At 44.5% G+C, this 22335-nt stretch overlaps 1 protein-coding gene across 15 annotated transcripts in view; it reads right to left on the bottom strand.

The window, feature by feature from the left end:
* MAP6 (microtubule associated protein 6) overlaps positions 1-22335 on the bottom strand; it is a 68517-nt gene that overhangs the window by 34170 nt on the left and 12012 nt on the right. The window contains exons 1-3 of one of the 15 annotated variants that reach the window (XM_038568589.1): positions 12283-12347; positions 11202-11254; positions 10384-10499 (exon numbers count right to left, since the gene is read on the bottom strand). The exons of 2 other annotated variants lie outside the window; for them this stretch is intronic. In XM_038568589.1, the coding sequence (XP_038424517.1) occupies positions 10384-10481 (98 nt within the window). In that variant the 5' untranslated portion in view covers positions 10482-10499; positions 11202-11254; positions 12283-12347. Of the gene's footprint in view, positions 1-3231; positions 3400-8838; positions 8979-10192; positions 10243-10383; positions 10500-10979; positions 11016-11154; positions 11178-11201; positions 11255-12282; positions 12348-15297; positions 15423-22335 lie in introns of those variants that run through there. 12 more of the 15 variants (XM_038568586.1, XM_038568595.1, XM_038568594.1 and 9 more) reach the window with 12 other exon arrangements.

Genomic DNA, 22335 nt, shown 5'->3' with positions numbered 1-22335 from the left:
ACCTCTGCTGCTTCTGCATCTGAAGGGTTAAGACCAGACTCCGCAACTAGACATCGGCTCTGGCCCCCCCACGGCCCACCTCTTCAGGCCTGCTGCCTCCCACTCTCGTCTCCCCAGTGGCTCATCCACACACCTGCAGTAGTCTGCACTAGTCTGTGCTTATACTCTTCCCCCTTTCCAGAATGCTCTCCTACGCTCTTTTCTTGACCCCCCACCCCCGCCCTCAAATGCCACCTCTGTGAAGCCATTGCTGCGGACTTCTGCCTCAGCTCCCACAGTGCATCCTTCCCATCTCAACCACTCTAGAAGATGCTTATATTCTCCTCCCGGCTGGAGGCCCCAAGGGCATGACCTGTATCCCAGGGCCCCGCCCAGGGACCAGCACAAAGCAGGCACTCAGAAAAGGTGATTGAGTGAAAAGGATTGTGTGAGAATCACAGAGCAGCAAAACTGGACTGGCACCCCAAGCTGTTCTCATTTTACTTTATGGTCAAGGATTATGTAAAGGGCAGTGGAGGCAAGTCAGGTGGACGGGTGGGATGGGGTCACGTACGGGAATTCCGACTTGACTCTGAAGGCAGCGGGAGCCACTCAAGATCTCAGAGTGGTGGAGTGATGAGATGATGTGGCCTGGGAGGCACTTTGGTTGGGTGATTCAGGCCCCCTGGGGACAATGAGAGCCTGGGGATACGGAAAGATTGGAGGCTGCAGATTCACGTATGTTTTATTTAATGATGACAAATTAGAACTTACTGTCAACTCTGCTAAGAAATTATTTAATTCATTTGCTGAGTGTCTGCAGCAGTTATAAGATGATTACCTCTTACTGAGGGCCTACAGCATGCAAGGTGCTTTGCCCTGCTGATTTGATTTAATCCTCAGCACTGCCCTTTGAGATAGGCACTGCTATTTTGCTGTTTATGGGTGAGGAAACTGAGCTCAGAAAGGTAAAGTCACTACCTGAGGCCTCAGAGAAACTGTGAGCAGCGTTCTGTTTTAGCACCTGGGATAAAGAAGAAGGAGCTCACATTCTAGTGAGGAACAGAAGAGAAAAAGAAACAGACTTGACTTTGTATGGTATGAGCAGTGCTATAGCCGAGAGAAGGGCCCTAGCCCCTCTTAGGGGCGACGGATGGGGTGTTATTGTGACAGGTGACAGAAAAAATGGCACAGTTGGAAATAGGCCCACTGTCCTATTATTTATCTTTTCTCTTTTTGAAGCTACACCAGACTGTGCAAAACCTGGGAATAAATGATTGAAAGCAGAAGGATGAATATGCAGAGCATGACTCCATGAAAATAAAAAATCATCCTCATGCTTGTAAGTCATCGAACACAGAGGCTTCTGCATATGATTTCCCAACAATGGGCATCAGCCCTGTCCTTCTGCCTCAGGAAACTCTGGGGCCATTAGAGAGTCCCAGGGATCCTGAGAGAGATAGGGATGACAATCCAGCAGCAGATGGCTCCCACACAGGCCCACCACTTAATTAGGTTGCTGTGAGGGACAGTATAAAGAGATAAATGAATTTGGGGGGGTAAGGAAGGGGGAAATAGGGCACCAAGGGTGCTGGTTGTAGGAGAGCCAGCATCAAAGGGGGTTAGGGACTGAGACACCTCCAAAGAGCCACTACTCTGTCCGGGCAGCTGTGCCTGTGTGCGTGTCCCATGTGTGCATGCACACGCTCTGGCCAGGCAATAAGGGGGCAAGGGTGGCTAACAAAAGGACACGTAATTCTGCTTTATAATTAACCATGATAATGGTGATGGCAGTGAAGACAGCTGACATTACGGAGAACCTTGCCAGTGCCAGGAACTGAAGGAAGTAGCATAGGCACTATCTCAGGTAATCCCCACAGAGGCCTGGCGAGGCGTGCGGTCATTACTATGCTCACTTTACAGATGAGGAAATCGGAGCTGAGGGTAGTTAAGTGTTGTGACCTTGGACAGCAGTGAGTGGAGATGCTGAGGTTAGACAAGAATAGTACGGTTAGCAGCCGCATCCCAGGACCCAGGTGGGGAGCTCAGCTGAGGCAGGAGACAATACCGCATGCCAAACTAAGGCACTGCTGTCACTGGGCAGAGTCACCAGCTCAGAGGCTGAGAGCAGAGCAGGGACAGGACACTGGTGAGAACTCTGTGCCCTGAGGGGCCGCTTTCCCTCCAGCTGAAGTCAGGAGAGAGACTCAAGGACATCTGGACCTTGGGGCATGCAGGGGTGACCCTCTTGAGAAATCTGAAGGTCAGAGATGGCTGGTCAGTCTGTCTAGGAGCAGAGGGAGGGATGGAGGGCTGCGGTGAGGGTGCCTTGAGCTGTGTGCGGGTTAGGGAAAGACACACCATGCGGTTTCCTGGGGCCAGATGGGCTCCAGAGGGGTATCTTAAGGGGCAAACGTGTCTCAGCGGAAAGAAGCTGGAGGGATTGGGGGATGCCCAGGGTGGAGGAAGGAGTGTGGGGCCAGCCAGAGGAACTCTCTTTTATCTCTTTTATCTTCTCCTGTCAGGAGATGTTCACGGTGATGAGTAGGGGCCTTTAGAGAAGCCAGCAAAGCACCCACAAGAGACGGTCCATCTGGAAACCTGCTTGTCCAGACAGCACCAATCACCATGATCATACCAGTCCCAGAAGAACCCTCTGTCTCCTTTGCTTCCTGCTTTTGACACCTGAACCCTAACACTGAACAGGTTGAACGGGGGGTGGGGGGGGGGCAAGGGATAGGACAAATGAAGTGGAAGCCCCACCGTGGGTTATTCCTCCAGAGCAGGCCAGAGCTGCAGGAGGAGAAACAGTACTAACTTAAACAGACTGACATCTGGACTAGAATATGGGATGGACATTTTAATGACAGAGGACTTTTATTTCCTGCAATTTGCTATACAAGTTATAGAACTCGCCCAAATTTTCAAGCAAGGGTAGCAGAAGAACTTGTTCCATAGAATAAATTTAAAAGGAGAGTGGGAATCAGAAATAAAGTCACCTTATAATTATGTCGTAAGAGTTGTATTTGTTTAAGATTAAAAAGTTACATTTTAATGAATACAAACTTACTGTATACCAAAAGCGTTAATAATTGATTTATATACTTGATCTAATTTAATCCTAAACCAACCTACCCCTTAAGATAGAAGTTATTATTCCTGTTTTAGATATTAGAACATGGAGGCCCAGAGAGGTAGTGACCTGCCTAAAGTCATAGAGCTGGCAAGTGGCAGTGCAGGATCCAAACTCACAAGGACTCCAAGTCTGGATCTTTCCACTGTGTCTTTGCTTGGGACTCTAGCTGGTCAGCCTGTGCTGAAGAAAATGGTTCCCTGAACGGGACTTTTTCTGGCATCTTCAAATCACAAGTACATCTCTTCTGAATCAATTCTGTTCTCAGGCATGCAGTAAAGATTCCACTACAAAAAATAAAAAGCTTTGCTCTAAATACTGACACAATTTTTTTTTTTTGAGACCAAAGAGATTAGAAAGGAGTTTATTTCATAGTTGCTATAACATGACTACCAAAGGATTAACAGAAACCGCAGTGGTCATAATTAAATACAACAATGAAAGGGGCTAGATCTAGATGTGAATTCAAGTGTGTAAAACACAGTGAGAGATACAGTGGCAGGGACAATGGTGGTGGTGTATAGAGACAGGACAGTGGGACAATAGTGGGAGGGAAGTTCAGGTGGAGAGCAGAAGGATGAGGAAAGGAGAAAATCAGCCAGTGAGAGTAAATCTTGTTGACACCAGAGCAAAAGTCCCAATTCTTGTTCCTAAGATCTATACTTGTTTTATCATCTGTTAATACATTTTGTTTTATTAAGTAGGCTCCCCACCCAGCAAGCAGCCCAACCCAGAGCTTGAACTCACGACCCTGAGATCAAGATTGAGCTGAGATCAAGAGCAGGACAAAACCAACTGAGCTGCCCAGGTACCCTATTAATACATTTTAAATAGCCACAGCAATGAGATATCTAGAGCAAGGAAAAGACCAAGACCTACCCTAGAGAAGAATGTTTGACAAAAGCACAGTTGGATTTTATTTATTTATTTATTTATTTATTTATTTATTTATTTATTTATTTACTTACTTACTTATTTACTTATTTATTCATTCATGAGAGACACACACAGAGAGAGAGAGAGAGAGAGAGGCAGAGACACAGGCAGAGGGAGAAGCAGGCTCCATGCACCAGGAGCCCGACGTGGGACTCAGTCCTGGGTCTCCAGGATCAGGCCTTGGGCTAAAGGTGGTGCTAAGCTGCTGGGCCACCCAGGCTGCCTGCATAGTTGGATTTTAAACTTGTCTGTGTGTGTGCATGTGCTGTGTAATTATAGCCACCACCACCATCGCCGTTATCACTGTTTTCATTGTGCTGTGTCTCAGCCCTCTCTCTGAAATCCACCTGCCGGAGTCAAAGAACTGGCAGGTGACAAAGGCTTAAACACAGCCTACCTTTGCTGGTGATCACATCTCATGTCTTTGGTTTTGGGATCACGAAAATACTGGCCTTCCATAATGAACTGTGAATTACTCTCTCCTCTCCTATCTTTTGGAAAAGTTTGTGACGGCTTGGTATTAATTCTTCTTTGAATGTTTGGTGGAATTCACCAGCTTATTTGTATTTGTCATGCATTGTACCTAGTGCACAGTCACACTAGGATGTTGAGTTGGAATGAATCTGTTTCCATAGTTTTGTATCTTGCCTATTTTATTATGAACATTTTACTTAAATATTTCAAAGAAGCTACTTGATATATATAGTAGAGCATTACAAAAGCCCAGCCTAGAGGCCAAATTTCAGACTATATATATATCAGGACTTTAATTTTATAGTTGTGACCTACTAGTCAGTCCTAAAAATAAGTTCTTTCAAATTCCTCTGGGTACCAAGTAAAATTCACTCAAATGAGTTCCAGCTTTCTACTCGTATCCTTCTTAAATTCATTGTTCAGTAAGAGTCCATAACTATACTTCAAATACAAAATGCTTAACTTAGAAAGCCTTCAAAAAAGGCAGTGAGTGATTTTAAGTGATTCATTAATGACAAGAATCTATTACTTTTTAAGAACAACTGTTCTCAAACAGAGCATTTCTCCCGCCCCTGAAGCGAAGCCCCGGGATGGGTATTTGAACAGGCTCCCAGGGTTGATTCTAATATGGTTGGTCAAAGGCACACACTCGGAGAAACACCACCTGGAAGTTCTGGCTGAAAGGTAAGAAAGGAGCTGGAGTCTGCAAAGGGCCTGGGACAGCACCTGGCTCGGGGCAGTGGGCCCCTGGCTTGGGAATGACGAGTAGAATCTGAAGTACCTTGAAGAGGGCAATGCCTGGTGTGACTGTCATTGTCGACAGGGCTGTAGGTGATCCCTAGCTACTTCTGGTCACTCTTCCACAACCTCCACTACTCCCAGCATTAACAAAGCAGGGCCTATCATCAAGAACGTGGATTTGGAGTCCCAAATATGCCGGTTACCAGCTGTGTGACCCTAAGGAAGTCCTCTGCCCTTTCTAAGCCTCCGCTTCCTCATCTGTAAACCAGGGATGACATCCCCTATCTTGGTAGGGTACTGTGAGCATTTAATGAAATATGGTAGAAGAGTTTTTCTTTTTTAAAAGATTTTTTTTTTACTTGAGGTAGGTGACACAGCAGGCTACCTCATTTCAGATGCACAACACAGTGACTCAACTTCTTTATACGTGATGCTGTGCACACCACAGGGGTAGCTACCATCTGCCACCATACGACACTCTCACAAGACCGTTCGCTGTACTTCCTGTCCTGTGCCTTTCATTCCTCTGACTTCTTCTTTTTCTTTTTTTAAGATTTTATTTATTTATTCATGAGGGACACAGAGAGACAGCAGAGGAGAACCTGATGTGGATTCAATCCCAAGACACCGGGATCGCGACTTGAGCCAAAGGCAGGCGCTCAGCCACTGAGCCACCCAGGTGCCCCCATTCTCGGGACTTCTTCATCCCCTAACTGGAAGTCTGTACCTCCCACCTCCTTCATCCCTGTTGCCCATTCCCCTTCCCTAGAAGTATTTTTTAAAAGATATTTTATTTATTTATTCATGAGAGACACACACACACAGAGAGAGGCAGAGACACAGACAGAAGGAGAAGCAGGCTCCATGCCAGGAGCCCGACACGGGACTCGATCCTGGGTCTCCAGGACCACACCCTGGGCTGAAACCAGTGCTAAACCGCTGAGCCACCCGGGCTGCCCAGAAGTATTTTTCTTAATTGACTTCTGCTCTTTGCCTAACCCTCTGCCTACGTCCCTCCTTTGCATGGGCTCATTTAACACAGGGCCAGCAGGACACAGCACAGCACACATGGCTTTCACAGCTATGGTGATGGATGGCTGCTGGGTGCTCTGAGCTAACAAAACGCAAACATGAAAAGGGAAGAAAGGGCACACTCAAAGGCTGGTGGCTAGAAGATTCTGTGGATTGGAAGATCAGATCCAGATCCAGCCTCTGTCATTGCTTTCTTTGGAGCACAGACATCAACATGAGATCAGTAAAATTCAGTTGAAGGGGAACATGCTCATATCCTCAGGTGCTTTGATATATTTAGAGGGAGCCACGAAGGAATCTCAAGGTCAGATCTAAAAGGAGATCAATGAAAAGTGATCATTCCTGCTGTCGCAGGAGATAGGCTTTAGGTATCTGGTTGCGCTACTCAGCTGGCATAGTAGAATTCCATCTCACAGATACCACGAGCAAAGGCATTTCTCGTATACTTTGCTGCAATGGACACCAAAGTACGTGGGTGAGCAAATCTCTCGCAATGGTGAAATTACCTATGTGGGCACCATGACATTTCTTACTTCAGGTCCACTAGTTAGATTAACAGTCCAAAATCATGAGACAGTCTCCATTGATTCTTTTTATACCTATTTCCTACTAGGGCTCTGGGGTTCAAATGATTAGTTCTGTCACCCTGGGAGCAAGTTACTTTACCTCACTGAGCTAATTCTCACAACAACCCCATTCTATCTCCAGAAAAATGAGGTATAGGAGGTGCCTTACCCAAGGTCACCTGGCTTGTGAGTGGTAGACCTGAACCCAGGTAGGCTTTCTCTGTGTTCTCATCCATTCCAACTCTGGGGACTTGTCCAAAGACACCAAGTTAAGTGGGCAAGATCTCTCATTCACATGTTCTTCTGGGTCTTTCCTTGACCAAGCATCTGTGATTATAAACTGCTAGAGGTAGGATTCAATGTGTAATAGCCTGTAGTTCTTGTGCAAATGTGTATAAAGAAATGCCTCTCAAAAACAGTCACAAGTGAAACAAGCTCATAAATTTTATAAGATCCCCTGATTCTTGGATGTAAGTCAACATATCTATCCCTCTTCTTCCTTCCTATTTACAGAATAAATAAATATCCTCCTGTTACCATTATTTCTGTTTCTTGTGACTTTATAGTCTGCTGTTTTCTGTCTACTACTCATAGGAGATATAAAGACCTTAGGGGTGTACCTAAAAAATTTTCAGAGAAAAAGTAGGGCTCCTCTGAGCTAGGAAAGAGTGGGAAGAGAGTGGGAAGAAGAACCTAGAGCCAACCAAAATTGTTGAGACTGGGGCAATGTCATGGAAGTGAGAGTCTCCAGTCCATTGCTTCAGCCAGCCAGCCAACCAACAATCCCTAGGGCCTAGAATTTTAGAGCTGGTAGACATTTCAGAAATAATGTAATCCAGTATGTTAATTTTATAGACTGGAAGATAAAGTGGAGAGAAGGCAAATAACTCCATTATATCACCTAGCAAATTAGTGCCAGAGCTGGAACCAGCACTCTCAGGCCTCTCATTTCCTAGTCCCATTTTTATTTTGTTTTGTTTTGTTTTGCAGCAGGATAGTCTGATTATTTTTAAGCTGCTAATATATATTGTCATTAAAAACAACAATAGATAATATCTGCACAAAATCTGGTAGGTTGGAATATACCTTTACATAAGCATTTCATTTGAGTTACCATTTACATGGCATTAGAAATTATTCCATTGTGTTCTTCGGGTTTCTTGATGCATGCTCATAAATCCCAATCCCATGGGATGCATGAAGGCAAACGATCTTTCCAACAAGTCCATCTGTCTATTTGCTCTTTATGTTAATCCTCATAAAACGTGAAATTAAACTTTCCTGCTTTGGCACGTACTCTGAGCATATTTACGATTTTCCTTCAATAAGTATTTATTGGGGGCTCACTGGATGATGCTCAGTAACTCACTGCTTCATTTATTCAACATATGTTAACCTCGATGTCATCGATAGGGGATTGGGATACAATGGAGGACAGAAAAGACAAAAATCTCTGCTGTCTTGGATAGCAGTGACTTACACTCCAGTGAAGGGGGATGGACAAAAAACCGGTAAGTAGCTCTATAATATGCCAGGTGGCAGGAAGACAGAGAATCATATGTGCTTGTAAGTATTTATATGTGTGCTGTTACTGGGGTCAAGGGCAGCCTCTCTGATGAAATGACTTTTGAGCAGGGAGCTGAAGGGAAGTGAGCCTTGTGGATAGATGGGGAAGGAGTACTCCAAGCAGAATGCTAAGACTGAGTAAGAGGTGTGTGTGTGAAGACAAAGTGGGGAGGAGGAGTGGGAGATACTTATGATCAGGGAAGCAAAGGTGGGTGGGGCAGGGCACCTCAGGGAAGCAAAGGTGGGTGGGGCAGGGCACCGCACATCAGAGTGGAGATTTCATTTCATTTTATGTGAGATGTGGAGCCCCTGGAGGATTTGGGCACTCATCTAGTGCTGAGGGGCATGGTTTGCCTTTGTTTAAGGAGGTTAAGAACAAGGAGGAAGCAGGGAGGCCAGCCAGGGGGCTACCTGAATGATCCAGATGAAGAACGACAGTGGAACGGGCTACAGTAGCTGTGTCCCTGTCACCAGGCCAGGCAGAAGAGACTCAGAATAAAGATACTTGCTGAATGCTCCAACAGTACCATACAGGAAGTATGTACAAAGTGCTAAGGGCAAATAAATGAGAAGATTTATTCTACCGATGGAGAAAGGGCAGGAATGTAGAAGAGGACATGGGTTGAGTCTTGATGATTAAGAATTCACCAAAGATGACATCCATAGCTTTTCATGGCCAAATGGGTGAAAGTGAATTCCACAAAGACCCCAAGGGGTAGTTGTGGTCAGAGTGCTGGAGGGTAGGAAATGTGGGGGTATACAGTGGCCAATGAAGCCAGACGGTGGGTGGCCAGACTCGCTACACTGAGGCACTCTGGACTTACCTCCAGAGTCAGGTCAGGCCAGAGTCAGGCCAGGTTGGCCCAAGCAGGACAAAGGCTCTGCCCCCAAGAGCTTCTGAGCTGATTGCAGTAGAAGGGACTGTGAGGTGCTGGTGCTGGGGACCAATGACCAGGATATTAATCCTTTTGTCAGGACACGTGTCTTCTTGTTTTTATGACCCTCCCCTGCCCCCGTTTCTATCCTCTCCCCTGGTCAGGGTAGTAGTGGGGCATGCAAGGCTGGTGGTCATGGTCATTACTACTGTTCTTTTTTTAATAAATATTTCTAAGATTTTATTTATTTATTCATGAGAGACCCAGAGAGAGAGGCAGAGACACAGGCAGAGGGAGAAGCAGGCCCCCGCGGGAGCCCAATGCGGGACTCGATCCTGGGACTCCAGGACCATGCCCTGGGCCGAAGGCAGACGCCCAACCACTGAGCCACCCAGGCATCCCATCTACTGTTCTTCTTTTCTAGAACTTTCAGAGTTCCTTCACTCACTTAGGAATGGGCTTGCAGACCACGGGGAAATTTGGGCTCTTTAGAGGAACACAGATTGATTAAGAGATATGCTGACACTTTCCAAAATGTTGTGCAGGAAAAGTTCTCTCTTTTCTTTTAATGAGGGTTTAAGGGCTATTAAAACCGCATTTGTCATTTGTAATCTTGTAGCTGTAAAGAGATGCCCTTTTATTATTCTTTCACTGAGCTTGCTCCCATCAAATTACTAATGGGGTAATTACCCACATCATAATTACTGCGTAATTACCAGGGGAGTGGGAAGGAAAATGTGGAGCAAAATAAGCAGCCGTGATTTGGGTTGTTGTGTCAGAGATCTGATAAGAATGATCTCTGTGAAAGTCAGTACAGTGGAAGTTTTTTAGTTCATAAAATGAGAGATACATCACCAGGGTTTTATGAAAGTAATTAGTGAGAAGCATGCCTTTCAGCCCCACCCTGGGGATCCAGCATCTTCTTGGAGGCCGTCTGTGTCTGTGGGGGAAGCAAGGGGACTCTGTAATCAAGCGGAGCCCGCTGAAAGCCCGTCCACACCCTCCTTCCCGTGAAGCCCTGGGCAAGTGCCTGAACATGCCTGAGCCTCACGTTATGAAAGTGAGACGGGGAAAGAGATACCTGTCAGGTCTTCTGTGAGGGCTGAAAACGTCACCCTCAAGGTCCAACAGGCGGTGCTCCCTCAGTGGCACTCCTCTCTGACCACTTGCCACCACCATCAGCTTGTACGCATCTATCTGCCAAAAACCCAATTAGGCGAGGCTGGAGGGCTTAGCAATTATTCAATAATTCTTACCCATATATTTTCCCTTGAAAGTGCCAAAATCACTTTTGGTTAGTCTGTCGGTTCGTATTTTTAGAAATGTGAGGTAAAAATAGAGACCCATGTGGATAAACATGGAATTTGAAATCGCACAGCTGCATCGGAGGCCAAGCTGTGAGCGGAGCCTGCTCGCAGCCTGAGGACTGGTTGCGCGGCTGCGCTCACTCTGAGGCCTGCGGGAACGTCTGTAACCTTAGCCTCCCGCGCAGGCCTCAGACATCTGGAGCGGCGGGAGGCAGGGCTTTGGGTGCTATCTCCTTGTCTGCGCCGCGGACACCTAGCTCAGCAGATGCTCTGTGAGGCAGGCAACCCAAACACCGTTTTTGACTAAGGAGTTGACCTGGATGAGAGATCAAGTGAGTGAAAGCTATAGCTGTAGTAAGTACATAGAAACCTTGGGATGCCCGAGTGGCTCAGTGGTTGCGCGGCTGCCTTTGGCCCAGGGTGTGATCCCGGGATCTGGGATCGAGTCCCACAGCAGGCTCCTTACAGGGAGCCTGCTTCTCTCTCTCTATCATGAATAAACAAATAAAATCTTAAAAAAAAAAAAAAGAAAGAAAGAAAGAAACCTCTTTACATGTGTAGAGTACTTTCTCCTCTAGATTCTAGAATGTACCTTGCATTGTGTTCTCTAGGCTGGTCTCCAGCTTCAGTGTTCCTAAGAATCACCTAGGGTTGGAGCAAAGGGCCTGTTAAGATGCAGCCTCTGGGCCTCACTTCACAGCCTGATTCTGGGTCCCAGGAAACTGCGTTTTCCATGCACAGTCCGTGGACTGTGCACAGTGAGAGAAACACAGAGGCATTTACTTGCCTAACAACTTTGGGATATAAACAGAATAGACATTATTCAGAGGGTTTAAGTAATTGGCCCAAGGTGGGCAACTTGCCAGTGAGTGGTAGGAGCTTGAACCACCCCCTCTCTACCCTGTCCTGATGAAAAGCCATTTCTTTCATTAAGCCCTTGTCAGGATAAGTATTCTTGAAATAATCTCTTCCTCTTAACACCCAAAGTGTGCTTCTTCTTGTTACTTACAGCCTTCCACCTAACACAATGCTACAATTAAGCACCTGCCTTTCTCTATATTAAGCATTCTTTTTATTCTGGTGTTTTGTATCTGGGGAAGCAGCTCCCCACCCCCACCCCAGGGTTAGCCTTTCATATGCAAACCCAACCCATCCGTAGCCCAGACCCCAAACATTGCCTTTATTGGGCTGTCACATTTGGGCCACTTTTGTCCTGCCCTAATCATCCCAGGGCTAGGCACCAGACAACTATGGACAGCCCCTGCGCCCCAGAGGCCACTGAAATTATTCAAGAAAGCCAATCCTACACTTACTTAGCCTGCTTACCCTGCTGATCCACTTCTTCCTGGGAAGACCACCGAGAAGGCTCTTGCCCACGTTTCCCCTTCCTCCTTCTGCCTCCTGACCAACGCTGGTGCTTCACCATGTGGCCTGGCAAGGCATGGTGTAGGCTGCCCTCTCTCCTTGAGAATAAGCAGTCTTTTCAATGGCACTCATCTCTTGATCTGGTGGTTTACCATGCCCGAATAAAAATAAAGCCTGCATTTTTAAAGCTGTCTCCCCTACTCAACTATAAGTGACTTGAGGACAAATGCTTTCTCTCTGAACAACCATTAGATTAACTCACTGAAGTGTTCACTGTGGATGTCCAAAAAATATTAGTGGAAAGGCACCTGGGTAGCTCAGTTGGTTAGGCATCTGCCTTCAGCTCAGGTCATCATCTGGTGGTCCTGGGATCAGCTCTTCATCTGATCCTAGCAGGGAGCCTGCTTCTCCCTCTCCCTCTGCCTGCAGCAACCCTTGCTTGTGCTCTCTGTCAAATAAATAAATAAAATCTTTTTTAAAATTAAAAAAAAATTTGTTGAATTTTTAAAAGGCAAGAGGCTTAAACGAAGTCCTCTATCAGTGATTTTGTTCACTTTGGGGGATTAGAATTTTAAGTCAATTTTTAAGCTGCTCCCAAACCTCTGTTGTTTTTCTCAAGCCAAGGGTAAAAGCGAATTGCAGACCCTGTGGAATGTTGGGTTATCACAGGTTCCCTTCAATCATGCAAGAAAAGCATTTACTGACATCGAGAGGAAGAAGAGGCAGTTCCAGCTTTCCAGTCTGCCATGAAAACAGACAGTACGGACTCACAGATAAACACTTAAAAGGACAGAAACATTTAAAAGGGCAGTTTGTGGTTTGCCCACTGGAGCCTTCAGAGCAGGAAATGGAAGAATGGAAATCTTTTTGGACTCCTGGTCCAGTGCTCTCTTCCATCTCACCATCTCTTCCATCAAGTGACCTGCAGGCTCCATCATTCTGTTTTGTTTGCCCATGTATTTCACATCCTATCACACAAAATACTGGCTCATAGACAAAAATTTAAAAGGACAGAAATATTTAAAAGGGTGGAAACCCACTGAATAAAGTAAACTCAACTACTTACAGTGTCTTGAGTGGGCCAACTTTGGAGAATTTCTGAGCAACACTGATTGAAGTGGCAACGTGGTGTCACCAGCAGGTGTGCACATTTCAGCTGCTGAGATTCACTTTTCCCTCAAATGTGACTGGTCACAGGACAATGCAGCACTTGCCCTGGGGGCACAGGCGCTCTTGGGGTGACCCCAATGACAGGCTTCTGGTTGTACCAGTAAATGGAGAAATGAACCAGCTATACATTTCCTACCCCATTATATCACATTCTGGGGTCAACACAGTACTTTACATCCTATTTCTCTTTTCAGAATTAACTAAGCAAAACAACTCCATATTCTTTTCTCCCTGTTGGGAATACTTATTTTTTCTTTATGCACAGGCTTTATTAAAGTGGCTTCAATACCCAAGAAACACTTGATTCAAAAACTAAAACGGCACCGCTAGCTAAGACGGTACAACAGCATCCACTTAGGAATATCCGTTTTGGATCAATTTGTCATTTTGGCCTCAGCCACCAATTTTTAACCAGGCAGATCTGGGATGTGAATGCGGGCAGCATCTCACTCCAGATCCCATGCTTTTTCCTCAAAGTTAAATGCCTGATTCAAAAGAACTTTTTGGAAAGCAGAGTACAGAACTGGAAATGCATGATTTCAACCTTATAAAAATATGAAGAGGAAAAAAGTTGAACTAACACCAAAATGACAGCGTCTGCTTAAGAGGGGTAGGATTTGAGGTGACTGCCATTGTCATTTTTACTTGTCTACTGATTGTACTTTTAAAAAAAATTAAATTTCCTATTAAGGGAGGAAGGAGGGAGGGAAGGAAGAAAAGGGAAGGGAGGGAGAGGGAGGGAGGGAGAGCGGAGGACAGAGAAATACTCTCTTCAGACTGCCTCAAGTGACCCTCCAGGCACAGCTGTGCGAGTCAGTGCCGGCTGCAGGTTCCCTCTGGGCACCAGGCCTGCCGGCTTGCTGTCCGCAGGCCCCACCCTTGCTCTCATAGCTGACCACCTCCCACTCCACTGAATACACACAAGTCTGTCACTTTCGTTCCACTTGATTTCCACTCTCCCCTCTGGCTGGTGGCCATGGAGTCCTCTTGGCAATCTCCATACTGGTTCCCATGGATACCCCCGATTCCCAGACAGGCGGCTGCTCAGAGCAGATGGTCGTTGGCACTGGGCGGGAAGCAGGCTGAGAGGACATCTGAGTTATCCAGCACCTTGCATCCTTCTGCCTACCTTCCCCCAACATACTGTGCATGCACACACACACACACACACACACACACACACACACAAGTACACACATACACCTTTCCCTAGATCCTGCTTGCTTCTGGCCTTGACAAGGAACTCATGACATTTCAGACATAACAAATACTACAATACCAATTGCTAACACTTGATGAGCACTTACTATCACAGACAATGACCTACAAAGTGTTTTGCATAGGAAGGGGAGGAAATAATTTACCAGGACAGTTTAAAGAGTTCAGTTTTTCTGACCCAATTCAAACACGACTATTTGGGCCAAGTCTTTTTGCGATTAGTGTTGATCCGCATAAGGATGATCTTAGAAACATAACTGAAATTTCAGGATCTGGGACCAACCTTAGAAATTCAGATTCAGAAGGTCTGGGCAGAGCCCAGGAATCTGGGATGGGGCTGAGGAATCTGCTCCATAAAGAAGCACTCCATGTGATTTCAATGCAGGTGGTCTGGGCCACTTGAGAGAAGGCCTGCCCTAGCTCAGAGATTCTCTGACTTTAAAATGCCATGAAGTCTTGTTAAAATGCAGTCTGACTCAGTATGTCCAGGATAGCATCTGAGATTCACTCCCAAGCGAGGCTCATGGTGCGGGTCCACGGACCACACTCTGAATAACAAGAACCTAGATAGTCAGCCTCCCAGAATCAAATTCATATGACACTTAGCTGCCAAAAACCCAATTAGGTAAGCCAAAAGACATAGTGATAATAGTTTGGTTCAGAGAGTGAAGTACACTGACCCCACTTCCTGCCTGTGCACTCCATAAACAGGAGTTTTTCCAACACTTCCACTGGCACAAGAGTCCTTGACACTGTGTCAATAGTGCCCAGATTTCCAGTCACATCCCTGCCATTCCCTGGCGGGAAGTCCATACCCAGGCCTCCTATACTATTCCTGTTTCCTGCACTTGGTTTCATTTCTCACATCTCAAGCCTTTCCACATGCTATTTTGGGTGTCTGGAGTGCACTGCCCTTACCACTTGACCTCCGTTACCTGGCACCAAGCAGCAGATTTCTACTCAACCCTCAGAATCCTGCTCAAACATCAGTCCTTGAGAAGATTTCTGCAGATTTCCGTATCAGTTTCAGATGTCAGTAACATGCTGGAGTCAGTTCACACTGTTTTGAGAAAGCCATATATTAAAATTTTCTGAGCCAGTTTTTAAGCACAGCCATTATAAAAAATTTAATTATGTAAATATAAATTAAACAAGTTATGTCAAAAATAAAGGTAACAGGGCACCTGGGTGGCTCAGTGGTTAAGTGTTTGCCTTTGGCTCAGTTCATGACCCCGGGGTCCTGGGAATGAGTCCCACATCAGGCTCCCCGAGGGGAGCCTGCTTCTCCCTCTGCCTATGTCTCTCTGCCTCTCTCTCTGTGTCTCTTATGTTTTTTTTTTTTTTTAATTTTTATTTATTTATGACAGTCACACAGAGAGAGGGAGAGAGAGGCAGAGACACAGGCAGAGGGAGAAGCAGGCTCCATGCACCGGGAGCCCGACGTGGGATTCGATCCCGGGTCTCCAGGATCGTGCCCCGGGCCAAAGGCAGGCGCCAAACCGCTGCGCCACCCAGGGATCCCTCTGTGTCTCTTATGAATAAATAAATTAAAATCTTTAAAAGAAAAAAATTTAAAAAAATTAAAAAATTAAAAAAATTAAAAAATTAAAAAGAAATAAAGGTAACAAATGCTCAAAATATCACTTTCAAATTATTTTTACCACATGTTACTATTATCTATGCTTTTGAGATGACTTGGGTCTATTGTACCCACTAGATGGGAACACCACATACTGGTGGCTTCTGCACAGCTTTTCCTAACTCCGTGGTAGGAGCGGCATGTGGGCAGCTTGGAATCAGCCACAGTGGGAGTACTGACACCATGAAAGTCAGCAAATGCTGCAAACCAACACTAGGTTGTTTTCTTGGGGGTTTAGACTTTAGAAAGTGATGGAGTACAATGTTAATGATGCCGATTAAACCTAAGAGGGTGTCATATCCGTAACCGGTACATTGTGGCCCACACAAAAAAAATTGAGGAAATATTTTTCCAGTACTTGAAATGATTATCTGATTGAGCAAAGAAGCTCACAACATTCACTAATGAGTGAAGTTGTGACAGGTTTTCAGGCACCCTCACTGCTTCCCTTTCACCTTCTTCTCAATACAAACAAAAAGAGCAGCCAATATTTATGTCAGAATTACATTAATTTGCCAGTAATTTGAGTGACTTCTTTGTTGAATCAAAGAATGGATGGATGGATGATGTCAAAAGCAGCTCCTGTCCTAGGTAGCTTCTGATTCTATAGTTACAGTTTATATTTTCAACGCCCTGGAAAACAAGAATTCTTAACTATAAGAATGACTACATGACTATTAACTTATTTTCTGTTTTTTGAAGTCCCTACAAGGATCCTATGTTGCCCTGAGATTCTCTCCTAGCTTGTTCTGGAAGCGCAGAGCATCAGTACCCAGACCCTTGTCCCCTGGTTTTCCACCAGTGGCCTTGGCAAATAATCCTCCTAGGCTCTGGTTTCCAACAGTGGCCAAATCATTACTATAATAGGGGCAGTATGATGTAGGGAGAAGGAGAGACAAGCTTTAGGTGGCTTCTCCAGGGGTGTAAATTATGCTTTTGGTTATTAGCTGTGTAACATTGGAAAAGGTATCCACCCTCCCTGAGCTTCAGATAACAATACCTACAGAACAGAGCTGGGAAGACTACATAGAATCTACAGAAAGCTGATTCTATTATTTCTACTGGCACAATAGCTACGGCTACCAATAATACCTATGATACTTTTTATTATGTGGTGGGTAATAATCCCAGCAGTTCACAGGATAGTAGACTCTTCATAGGCAACAACGGGGCCAGAATATAGTGGAGTGATGTTTTTAAAGTGCTAAGAGAAAACCAATGTCTACCTAGAATTCTTCCCTCAACTAGCTATTGCTAAAGGATGAGGGCGGGATAAAGATATTCCAGACGAAGGGCATGCTTCCAGAAAGCAAGAGTGAGATTCAGAAAGCAGTGGTGAGCAAAATATTACTGAATATTGAGGCAAATCTAAATAAGCCTTGGACATAAAAATTTTATTACCGATTATTTCTGAATTAGAGGGCTTATAAAGCAAAGATGAGCTAAAAAATTTAAGAGGAAATTTAGGCGGGAATGAGAGCAGTATCAAATGGATGAAACCAAATCCTTGGCCATGAGCTAACTCTTCAAGGTCATCAGGGTCTCCCATCACACTGTGCACTCTCTCTGCCCTGTGCTCTCTACTGCAACCCTTGAGACAGGGCACTTTGGCATTATGCACTTGGGTGTTTAAGGGGATCTTGAAATGTGGTGCCTTAGTGCCAAGAAGGGCTCCAGAGGGGACTAGGCCAACCCATTAGTGACAGGCCAGGGGATGAACCCAGAAGGAGGGGCTCAAGCCGGTCACACAGGAGGCGGGGCAGGCGTCAAGGCTCACCTTCACCCCCTCAGGGCTCAGCTCCAACACCACTTCCTCAGAGAACAGCTCTCATTCCTGGGCTAGGTTAGGTCAGTCAGCTCCCATTAAACACTCTCCTAGCACTTTGTACTTTCCCTGCCTAAAGTTCATCACAATTGTATTCAATAATTGGAATGCATGCTTAACACCATATCTATCATTATCTATCATTATACTGCTCACTCCATGATGAACTGTATCTATCTCGCTCATAGCCATAATCCAACTTAGTTCGGAGCCTGTCCCCTGAGTGATTAATCTGTCTGAACTCATGTGCAGGCAGATCCCATGCTTATTTTTGAGTATTAATATTTAAAATTTCGACAGCAAGGACCTAATGATTTATAAAACATGTACACATCCATGTAACCTACAATATGTATAATAGTGCCCCATTTTCTTGGGAGGAAATTCAGGCTCAGAGACTTGAAATTATTCAAGTCTTTACCAGGGTTACATAAGCACTAAATAGAAAGGCTGGGATTTGACCTGATGTCTTTTTGATGCTAGGTCTTTTGGTTGATGCACTGCTCCGTGGCTATCAGATCAGTGGCTGAGATTACTAATTTCCCTTATGTTCTTCACTTTTTCTTCAGTACTCTTGTCTCTTCTATCAGCCCTAGCCCTGAAGACCTTGCTAGTTAAAAGCATCCATGTTTCTGTCACTGCATCATCTGGTCCTGCCTCCTCCTCCCTTTTCCATCATCATCATCATCATCATCATTATCATCATCATCATCTTCATCTTCATCATATCCTTCTCCCTACTATTGAAGTAGGAACAGTCAACAGAGTAAATCAGGACATGCCAAACTGTGAACCTCACAGTCATCTCCCCAGAGCTTAGCCAAGTGTCTCATTCATAGGAAGTACTCAACAAATATGAATTGAATTGAATTGATGGAATTCATTTATTGACAGAGTAATACTCTCTACCCAAATTTGTCTATTTAGATAGAGATTAAGGTAGCATTTATAAAGTATCGCCTTCTGACAAATGTAGTTTGGGTTGGGACTATTATGATGTATTAAAAGGCTCCCAGAGAATGGTGTGAAAAGATTAGATTCTCAGCAGCTGGAATCACCAGACTCTCTTTAGTTCACAGACAGCTCTTGGAGGACTCTGGAGAAGTGCTAGAACAGAGCTTCTGTGAGTTATCACCACAGTCCTCTAGAGGGTAGAGGTCTCTTCTGTGCTTTTCTTAGGTGCTTAATCCAAGGCAAGGGAATTTGTCCTCATGTACCTTTTAATAGTACTTATTCCTTATTTTTTTTTAAAGTCTTGTTCCAGCTCCTAGGAGAACCCCAATTGAAATGGTCATAGCAGCCAGAGACTGATATTATTTCACAATGGTGACTCCTGTACCTTGTATCCTTGGTTGCCATGAGAGATGGGCTGGTTACCCATTATATATGAAGACAAAGAGACTTTCTCACACATACATCAGTGCCCTGTTGCTTTCAGTTGTAAGAAAACAAGAGAGTGACTATGTCACTTGGGAAGAATAAATGATGTGCTTAATAAGGAACAGTCAAATCAAGTATTCTCAGGCACTCTGGGTAGAGGTTATTTGCCACTTAAATACAGTCTGAAACTTCGTAGCACAGAGTTCTGCCCTCAATAATACAGACCAGAGGGGTGCCTTGGTGGCTCAGTCAGTTAAGGGGCCAACTCTTGATTTCAGCTCAGGTCATGATCTCAGGGTCCTGGGATCAAGCCCTAGGTCATGTTGGGCTCTGCACTCAGCAGGGAATCAGCTTGAGGATTCTCTCCCTCTGTCTGTGCTTCCCCCTGCTTGCATGCTCTCTCTCTCAAATAAATAAATAAATCTTAAAAAAAAAAAAAAACAATACAGATCAGAGATTGGCAAATTATAGTCCATGAGCCAATTACGGCAGCCCTCTACCTGATTCTGTTCAGCCATGAACTAAGAATGGTTTGTAGATAAATATTTGTAATCAATAGGATGAATGGGAATACTAATTTTGAACATCACCTCAGCAAATGTTATTCCCCTAAAAAAACCCATTCTTCTCATTAGACCTATATTACAAAATATTATATTCAATTTTTATTATTATATTTTGAATTTCAACATGAAAACTTTTGGGAGGGCTGCCTGGGTGGCTTAGTGGTTTAGTGCTGCCTTCAGCCCAGGTTGTGATCCTGGAGACCCAGGATTGAGTCCCATGTCGGGTTCCCTGCGTGGAGCCTGCTTCTCCCTCTACCTGTGTCTCTCTCTGCCTTTCTCTGTGTGTGTCTTTCATGAATAAATAAATAAAGTCTTTAAAAAAAAAACTTTTGGGAAATTTGTTCTCTCTTGTTTTTATATAACATGTAAGGGCTGGCCAAGCCTAAAATATAGATTATCTACCTCTTTACAGAAAGTTTGCCAGTCACTGATCTAGACCTTTCCAGACTCATCTGCTATATCACTCCTCATAGTCAGAACACTGGTCATATCTGAATATCTATGATTCGCCAAATGCATATCTAGCTCTCCATGCTCCAGCTGTCCCTTCTGCCTGGAATGTGCCACCTCCCTGCCTGCCTGATTGTTTTGCCTACTGAAATCTTCCCTGATCCTTTAAGTCAGACTCGAAAATAGTTATAGAAAATCTTTTATTTAAGCATTTCATGGTTCTCTTCTCAGAAATTCAGAATGTGTGCACACTAGAAGGGCAAAATTACCTCTTTATATTAGCTGAGTAGTACTCAAACCACTTGGGATAATGATGATGAGAATAGCTGCAACTTATTGAGTGCTTACTATGGGCTAGGTACTATGCTAAGTAGTGTACACACATCATTCATTCATTTGTTCAATTAATATCTATTAAGCATCTCCTAAATACCATGCATTAAGCTTGGTACTGGGAGTACAATGGTAAATAAGACAGGTCAGAGAGTCACAAGTCACAAACTCAATGGAATATTTAGTCTTTCAACATCTTTGCAACATAGGTATTATTGATCCTATTTTACCGTTGAGGAAACAAAATCAGAGAAGAGAGGTTAAGTAACTTGCCCAAAGTCATATAGTTAACAAATGGTGAGCAGAATTTGGATGCAAGTCCCAAGATAAAGCTAGATATCTGAGAGGAGCTGAAGTTACTACGAAATTACTAGTAAGTATTATACTCTTAAGTGGCTTCATTTGTTCTCATCTCATTGTTAAACACCTTCAGGAAGGAATATATATTCCTGACCTCTTGCCCTCCCAGTGGAACTAACTCCACACTTTTGGCACACTACACAGGTACACCTCCTTCAGAGGTAGTCCATGATTCAGATTGAAGCAGAACCCCCCTTCCTCTATGTCTCCTCAATATCTTGTCCATACTTCTACCAATGCACATACTACTAATACTATAATTTTCTTAATGTTTCTCTCACTAGAGCTCTTTTAGGATAGGTACTATGTATAATTCATTTCTATATCCCTGGGTCCTAGCATAGTGCCTGATACAAGATGTGACAGATGTTTGCTGAGTGAATAAATAAAAGATTTTCATTGGTTCTCTCAATGAAAATGATAAACATGGCCAGCACTTACTGTGATGGGTGTGCACTGGGTGAAAGTGATATCTGCCCCCATCTTCATCATGACTCTGAAGTTGCTACTATGCAATTATGTCCATTTTACTGATGAGAAAGCTAAAGACTTTCTCAAGGTCACATAGATTTGTAAGTTACACAGAAATGATTCAAACCCAGTTTCAATGGTCAGCAAATCTGTCACAGGACACCAGCACACCTCCCAGGACTCATCCCATTATCCCATCCATGAATCTTTCAACAGAATTCGCCAGCCCTTGTTGTGGTCCTAGAGGACTCTGGTCTGATTTTAGCCCTCAGCAGGCCCTGCTTTAGACCCTTGCATTCATGTTACCTGCCTCACAAGATGGCAAACTCCTAGGAGTGGGGATTATGTACTCCACACCTTAAATCCTCAGAGTCCATAGCTCCAGTCTTTGCATGCTCTGAAGACACTGCGTTGAACTTGGAATAAAAATAATATTAAGCCCACTGCATTATTATTATGACATTATGATCAAATAAATCCAATCTAATTCCCTGCTTTTATAGCATAAGCCTCTTTCACAATGAACTAAAAGCTCTGAAGGATAGGAGGGATTTAGAAGGAAGATGGGAGGAGGGCAGGAGGGAAAATTGAGAGCAAAATCAAGCCATTGTTACATGTAGGGCTTGTCAAGGCCTAGCTCAGACTATGATTTGGCTAGATCATTTGCTGGGGCCTCTGTGGTTTTAATGTACAACCAGAACTGAGAACCCCCAGGAAAAACCATCAGGTGTGTGAGGGGAGCACTGAGCAAAATGCTGGAAATGCCAGATAGGTCAGTTCCTGGAAAGTCTTGACTGCAGCCTGAGGTGCTGGGCCTTGTTCTGGAGTAGAAGGGAATCCATGGAGAATTCAGGATAAGGGGTATAGTGAGACCAGTGACCCTCTCCCACTGTAGAAACAAGCTAGTGAATGAGGATGGCATGGACTTAGGAGAGTGGGAGGCAAAAAG

Source organism: Canis lupus, chromosome 21, assembly GCF_011100685.1.
Source record: "Canis lupus familiaris isolate Mischka breed German Shepherd chromosome 21, alternate assembly UU_Cfam_GSD_1.0, whole genome shotgun sequence".
In the NCBI taxonomy this organism is placed as follows: domain Eukaryota; kingdom Metazoa; phylum Chordata; class Mammalia; order Carnivora; family Canidae; genus Canis; species Canis lupus.
The sequence above is the reverse complement of the archived record's forward strand: the minus strand, read 5'-3'. Positions and strand labels throughout refer to the sequence as shown.